A 7854-nucleotide genomic window follows, 5' to 3' on the forward strand; every position below is an offset into this window, starting at 1 on the left:
TATTTACAGCAGGCCTGACGGAGGCGTTAAAGCTTGAGGTGGAGCTCTATGCACTGATTACATTATCACACGCGATGAATGTAGCCCGTGCTTTAGAACTGCGACAGAAGGCCCTGCATAGACGACCCACATGGTTAGGGGAGAGGAGCACTTGCTCCACCTGGCAAAGCAGACACAATTATCCTCAGGGGGTTCAGACCACAACACCTCCTCCTAGACACACTCCAACCACCACTTTACTAGGGGATACAAAATCGAGCAGTCATCCACCTCAATACATTAAAAAATTGACAAGTGCTAAATGATGGAGAGGCGGTCCAAAAATCTGTGTTACAACTGTGATGAACCATATCGGGTTGGTCATCAGTGCAAAAGATTGTTTGTAATTGATACAGTTGAAGATGATGATATCGAGGTGACAGAGGATATGATAGAGGAAGCACCACCGGAAATTTCCTTGCATGCAATTATTGGGCAAAAGTCACCCAAAACCATGCAAGTCAGAGCTCAGATCTTCGATCGAGAACTTGTGGTCTAGTGGACTCGGGGAGCACCCACAATTTTCTTAGTTTGACAGTGGCCGAGCACCTGCAGTTAAAAATTCTTCCCCATCTGACAACCACAGTCTCAATGGCCAATGGGGAGAAGGTTCCTAGCTACAGAATCAGCAAGGTGGCAAATTTTACTATTGGCACTACTTTGTTTCATGCTGAATTTTTTGTTATTCCTCTGGTTGGTTTTGATATGGTGTTGGGAATCAAATGGTTACAAATGTTGGGACCCATTTTGTTGGACTTTTCTGCATTGACAAGAGTTTTGTCCTACGTGGTAGCCAAGTGCTCCTACAAGGAAGTCAGACAGAAACACAACAACACATTCATTCTCTGATTGCCCTAGATTATTCAGCAGGCAGGATTGAGAGTCTTATTGATGAGTTCTCCTACCTTTTTTGTGAGCCTACAGTGCTCCCCCCGCTCAGACAGTGTGATCACCGTATATGTTTGAAACCAGGGTCAGATGTGGTAGTTGTTCGTTCGTATCTGTACCCTCACCTCCAGAAAGATGAGATTGAAAGACAGTCTCAGCCAATGCTACAACAAGGCCTTATTCGCAGCAGTAGGTCCCCCTTCTCTTCACCAGTTCTGCTCGTACAGATACATGATGGGACTTGGCGCTTTTGTGCTGATTATCGTAAGTTGAACGCGCTGAGAGTGAAAGACAAATTTCCCATTCCGGTGGTGGAGGAGCTCCTTGATGAGCTACATGGATCGTGGGTCTTCACAAAATTAGACTTATTGTCTGGGTATCATCTGATTCGCATGCATCCAATAGATATTGAAAAGACGGCATTCCGAACACATCACGACCACTTTGAATTTGTGGTCATGCCTTTTGGGCTATCAAATGCTCCTTCTACTTTCCAGGCACTGATGAATGAGGTATTTATCTCTTACCTTCGGAAATTCATACTTGTTTTTTTTTATGATATACTCATATATAGCAAATCTCGAGATGACCACTTAGCACATTTGAGAATTTTATTTGATTTATTGCGAGCACACCAATTATATTTGAAGAAGTCCAAATGCTCCTTTGGGGCATCTCATGTTGATTACCTGGGCCACATTATTTCCCATGAGGGGGTCAATGTTGATCCGAAGAAGGTTTAGGACATTAGTGAGTAGCCACAGCCTCAGTCTTGCTCAGCAGTACGCGGATTTTTTGGTTTGGTAGGCTATTACCAGAAATTTATTTGGAGTCTTGGTTTGTTGGCAGCACCTTTGACAAACCTTCTTAAAACGAATTCCTTTCAGTGGAACGAAGAGGCTTCCATGGCATTTGACGCACTCAAGAATGCTCTTGCATCTACACCGGTGCTACAACTTCCAAATTTTGATGACTTGTTAGTGATAGAATACGATGCTTCTGGTGGGGGCATTGGGGCCGTGTTGCATCAAAACTCTCACCCCATTGCTTATTTCAGTCAACAGTTGGCCTCTCGTTATCAGAAATTGGCTACATATGAATGCGAACTGATCGGGTTGGCCAAGGTGGTCCAACACTGGTGGTCGTATTTATGGGGATGTACTTTTCTTATCCGCACTGATCATTATAGTCTCAAGTTCTTACTTGAGCAGTGTCTCACGACGTCACTACAGCAGCATTGGATTAGTAAGTTGATGGGCTTTGATTTCTTAGTGGAGTATTGTGCGGGCAAATTAAACAAGGTGGCGGATGCCTTGTCCAGACGTTTTGAACATCAGCAGCTCATCTATGCCATCAGCCAACCGCGTTTTCTCATTCTAGACAAGGTCCGTGATGCGCATGCCACACTTCCAGTACTACAGGAGCTACACCGCAAAATTTCCTATGGGGAGATGGATTCTAAGTGGTCCATTCAGGATTCACTAATTTTCTATAAGCAACGGATTTACCTTCTGACCACGTCCGAGTTGATTCCAACCATTCTCTCGGCTTATCATTATTCTACCCATGAGGGGTTACAGAAGACGTTGTGGCATATTCGGGCGGATTTCTATTGGCCGGCTATGAAGTCCTCCATTACTACATATGTCTCTGATTGTCAGGTATGTAAAAGGAACAAATAAGATCATTTGAGTCCTTCAGGTCTTCTCCAGCCTCTCGCTCTCCCTACTTAGGTATGGTCAGATATTTCAATGGACTTCGTGGAGGTCTTCCCCTCTCAACCGGGAAGTCTGTTTTGTTTGTGGTGGTTGATCACTTCTCCAAGTATGGTCATTTTATCCCATTGGCTCACCCCTACACGGCATCTCACGTGGGTCACACCTTCTTGGAGCATATTGTATGCTTACATGGCATTCCTGAGTCTATTGTGAGTGACCGGGACGCAGTTTTCATGAGTACTTTCTGGAGGGAACTGTTTCGACTGAGTGGAATGCAATTTCCTCTGCATATCACCCTCAGACGGATGGCCAAACCGAGGTGGTTAATCGGACCATAGAGATGTATATCTGGTGTTTAGTGGGAGATCGATCGAAATAGTGGGTTCAATGGCTACTCAGAGCAAAATACTATTATAACACTTCATTCCACTCGGCCTTGCAATCTTCTCCTTTTCGGCTTCTTTATGGGAGGGACCCCCCACGGCTTCTCTCTTAGACTAGAGGCACCACCCTCGTGGATGCCATTGATGAGGCACTAATGGATCGAGATCAGGTGTTGAAGACGTTTACAGACCAGCTACAAAAGGATCAGGACCGGATGACTACGACTTACAACAAGGGCCATCGGGATGTGTCATACGTGGTTGGGGAGTATGTGTGTCTACGTCTCCAGCAGTACCGACAGCACTCTCTCACCAGGCCAGCGCACCATAAGCTATCCCCCAAGTACTTTGGGCCCTTAGCCATCATTCGACGTGTCGGGAAGGTGGCGTATCAACTAAAATTATCGGACACAGCGAAGCTGCATGATGTGTTTCGTGTCTCACTACTAAAACCTCACAAGGGGCCAACCCCTTCTTCTCCACCGTTCCTTCCTCCAGTGGACAATGGCCATGTCATTCTGACACCCTACGCGGTGTTACGGGCGCGTGTGACGAATGACCAGTGGGACATCCTCATGCAGTGGACTGCTACAGACCCCGAGGCAGCGACATGGGAGCGGTTAGAGACCTTCAAACAGGTCTATCCAGCTTACGAGCTTGAGGACAAGTTCTTTCTCCTAGGGGAGGCAGATGTTATGGACTCAATAGCACACCGAGTCACTCAGAGGAGGAGACAATGACTCACCAAGTCACCTAATTTTACTTTTATTACTTATGTTGCTTTTAATTTCGAATTTGATTGATTATGTAATAAGACTTGAAGGTAGGGGTATAGTTGGGATTTATAAACCTAACCCTAACCTATCTTGGCGTGAAGGACCCTATTTAAAGGGTAAGGAATGAGAAATAAGGTAAGTTCGAATTTAGAGTAAAATAGAATAATTAGGTTCTTGCTAGGTTCCTTATCCTTGGGTTCTTGGCATGAACTATACTTGGTGGTTTGCTGCATCCATTGGGGAGTCTTTGAAGAGATATTGGAAGGAAAAGGAAAAGGAATCAGCCTTCTCTTCCAACCTGCAATAGTTATCCATCTCTTCCACGAACCAGCAGTGAGGGAAGGAGATTTTGCGTGAGCCTTAGCATCAAGAAAGGGGTTTTTGAGTTACTGATTGTAGGAGGTCTTCAAGATATATTTTTATCTATCTTTTCCTAGTTTAGAAGAGCTATAGACTACCTTCTTTACATACAGCATTGGTAGTTCCATGAATTCAGAAACCCTACTCAATGACGTGAGGTATAAAGTGGGGTTTCATAATTGGATCCTTAAACAGTGTCTTGATTGAATTGGTGCATCTATAATTGAGAAAAGGAAACTCCTTTTCAATTATAACATGTGAGGGAAGTAAAAGAAAGATTTTTTCAAAAAAATGTGTTAAGAAACGCTCTAACAGTGCTGGATCCTTATTTGACTCACCGAGTTACTAGATCCATGGCTAGGGACCATAATAGATAAATTACTTTACAATCATCTATGATCGTTAGGTCTGCTTTTGGAAATAGGCAAAATAAAGGCTTGTTTGATTCAGGTAAATATCCCACCGCACGTTCACTAGAGAATTGAATGTTATTCTCTTTAAAAGGTTTGAATCCATAGGTCATTTGCATCTTTAACTTGTTTCAAGCATGCATATCCATTTTTTAAAACATGTGTAGAAAAACATCTTTCTTATAAAATTCCAAGATATTAGGGTTGAAATAGAGGAATTTGCCAAACTTGGATAACAAAACTTTTGTGTTCATTTGTGGTGTGAATAATTTTTTTTTACTTACATTTGTTTATTGCTTTAAATTCTTTCCAAACATAAACTCTAAAAATTTCATTTTGTTGTGATCTATTTGCCTTTTCTCTCTTTTTCTGTTCACGAGAAGAAGGGAAAGTGAAAACTCAAGTTTTGATTTTTAAAAAAAGTATACAGCTAAAATGGAAATGCACAATACACAAATGTAGAGAGAGATAATTCCAAAAAGTGCAATTAATTTTTAGGGATTGTAAACTCTTCTTAGTTTTTATATATTAGGTTCTGCAATCATCAGGAAAAGGGGGAGGCGGGTGATTTTTAACTAAGTGTTGACTCCCAATCCATAAGTCATGGCTTACAAAAATATAGCCCGTTACGCATGATAAATCAGTTTTCAATAATCTATAATCGTTAGGTAAGCTTTTTGTAAATGGGAAAAATATTGGCTTGTTTGACTCAGGTAAATCTCCCACAGCATGTTCACTTGAGAATTTAATGTTATTCTCTTTAAAAATTTTTGATCCATAGGTCATTTGCATCTTTAACATGTTTTAAGCATGCCTATCCATTTTTTAAAACATGTGTAGAAAAATCTTTTTCTTATAAAATTCCGAGCTAGTAGGGTTGAACAAGTGGAATTTCCCAAACTAGGAAAACAAAACTTTTGTGTTCATTTGTTGTGTATGAATAAATTTTCTTTACTTACATTTGTTTATTGCTTTAAATTCATTCCATACATAAACTCTAAAATTTTCATTTTGTGACAATCTATTTGCCTTTTTTCTCTGCTTTTGTTTACGGGATGAAGGGAAAGTGAAAACTCAAGCTTTGATTTAAGAAAAAAGTATACATCTAAAATGGAAATGCACAATGCACAAATGTAGAGGGAGATTCCTTACAAAAATATAGCCCGTTATGTCCGATAAATCACTTTACAACCATCTCTCATCGTTAGGTCAACTTTTTTCAAATGGGCAAAATAATGGCTTGGTTGACTCTGGTAAATATCCCACTGCACATTCACTTGAGAATTTATTGTTATTCTCTTTCAAAGGTTTGGATCCATAGGTCATTTTCATCTTGAACATGTCTCAAGCATTCATATCCATTGTTTAAAACATGTGTAGAAAACTCTCTTTCATATAAAATTCTGAGTTATTAGGGTTGAACTAGTGAAATTTCCCAAACTAGGACAACAAAACTTTTGTGTTCATTTGTGGTGTGTGAAAAAATTTTCTTTACTTACATTTGTTTATTTCTTTAAATTATTTATATACATAAACTCTAAAATTTTCATTTTGTTGTGATCAAATTGCTTTTCTTTCTATTTTTGGTCACGAGATGAAGGGAAAAAGAAAACTCAAGTTTAAATTTAAGCAAAAAGTATACATCTAAAATTGAAAAGCCCAACGCACAAATGTAGAGAGAGATAATTCCAAAAACTGTCTATAATTTTTAGGGATTGAAAACTCGTTTTAGTTTTTATATATCAGGTTCTGTAATCGTCAGGAAAAGGAGGAGGCTGGAAATTTTTAAGAGTGTTGACTCCCAATCCATAAGTCATTCCTTACAAAAATATAGCCCGTTACGTATGATAAATCACTTTACAATCATATATGATCGTTAGGTCAGCTTTTTGTAAATGGGCAAAATATTGGCTTGTTTGACTCGGGTAAATACCCCACCGTACATTCACTTGAGAATTTATAGTTATTCTCTTTAAAGGTTTGGATCCTTAGGCAATTTTCATCTTTAACATGTTTTAAGCATGCATATCCATTTTTTAAAACTTGAGGAGAAAATTTTCTTTCTTAGAAAATTCTGAGCTATTAGGGTTGAACTAGTTGAATTTCCCAAACTAGTACAACAAAATTTTTGTGTTCATTTGTGGTATGTGAATAAATTTTATTTACTTATATTTGTTTATTGATTTAAATTCTTTCCATACATAAACTCTATAATTTTCATTTTGTTGTGATCTACTTGCCTTTTATCTCTTTTTTTTTTTTTTTTTGTTTACGAGATGATGGGAAAGTGAAACTTCAAGTTTTGATTTAAGTAAAAAATATAGATCTAAAATGGAAATGCCCAATGCACAAATGTAGAGAGAGAGAATTCCAAAAACTATCTGTAATTTTTAGGGATTGTAAACTGTTTTTAGTTTGTATATATCAGATTTTGTAATGGTAGGGAAAAGGAGGAGACTGGGATTTTTTATAGAGTGTTGACTCCTAATCCATCAGTCATTTCTTACAAAAATATAGCCCGTTACGCATGATAAATCACTTTACAATCATTTATGATAGTTAGTTCAACTTTTTGTAAATGGGCAAAATAATAGTTTGTTGGACTCGGGTAAATATCCCACCACACGTTCACTTGAGAATTTAATGTTATTCTCTTTAAAAGGTTTGGATCCATAGGTCATTCGCTTCTATAACATGTTTCAAGCTTGCATATCCATTTTTTAAAACATGTGTAGAAAATATCTTTCTTATCAAATTCCGAGCTATTAGAGTAGAACTAGTGGAATTTCCCAAATTGGTTAACAAAACTTTTGTGTTCGTTTTCGGTGTGTGAATAAATTTTCTTTGCTCAAATTTGTTTATTGCTTTAAATTATTTCCATACATAAACTCCAAAATTTTTATTTAGTTCTGATCTATTTGCCTTTTATCTCTATTTTTGTTTACGAGAAGAACGGAAAGTGAAAACTCAAGCTTTGATTTTAGAAAAAAGTATACATCTAAAATAGAAATGCACAATGCACAAATGTAGAGATAGATAATTCCAAAAAGTGTCTGTAATTTTGAGGGATTGTTAACTCTTTTTATTTTTTATATATCAGGTTTTGCAATCGTCGGGAAAAGGGGGAGGCGGGGGATTTTTAACTGAGTGTTGACTCCCAATCCATAAGTCATTCCTTAGAAAAATATAGCCAGTTTCGTATGATAAATCACTTTAAAATCATCTATGATCGTTAGGTAAGCTTTTTGTAAATGGGCAAAATAATGGCTTGTTTGGCTCG

At 38.5% G+C, this 7854-nt stretch overlaps 1 protein-coding gene across 1 annotated transcript; it reads left to right on the forward strand.

The window, feature by feature from the left end:
* The first annotated feature begins 3243 nt into the window (after positions 1–3243).
* On the forward strand, positions 3244–4321 carry LOC137946562 (uncharacterized). The gene is made up of 3 exons (XM_068792904.1): positions 3244–3695; positions 4112–4199; positions 4301–4321. Exons 1-3 carry the CDS (start codon positions 3244–3246, stop codon positions 4319–4321), a joined length of 561 nt encoding a protein of 186 aa, XP_068649005.1.
* The last annotated feature ends 3533 nt before the right edge of the window (positions 4322–7854 follow it).

The sequence above is a fragment of the Aristolochia californica genome, unplaced genomic scaffold (assembly GCF_029961685.1).
Source record: "Aristolochia californica isolate CCGP_79_NKW_82.1479 unplaced genomic scaffold, dmAriCali1.0.hap1 SCAF_1, whole genome shotgun sequence".
NCBI lineage: Eukaryota > Viridiplantae > Streptophyta > Magnoliopsida > Piperales > Aristolochiaceae > Aristolochia > Aristolochia californica.

Excerpts from the sequence above, each read along its gene's own strand:
- LOC137946562 (XM_068792904.1), top strand. The coding sequence starts at position 3,244 with ATGACTACGACTTACAACAAGGGCCATCGGGATGTGTCATACGTGGTT. Across the intron at positions 3,696-4,111 it reads GCTTACGAGCTTGAGGACAA|TTATCCATCTCTTCCACGAA; the intron begins GTTCTTTCTCCT and ends AACCTGCAATAG. Across the intron at positions 4,200-4,300 it reads GGGTTTTTGAGTTACTGATT|AAACCCTACTCAATGACGTG; the intron begins GTAGGAGGTCTT and ends CCATGAATTCAG.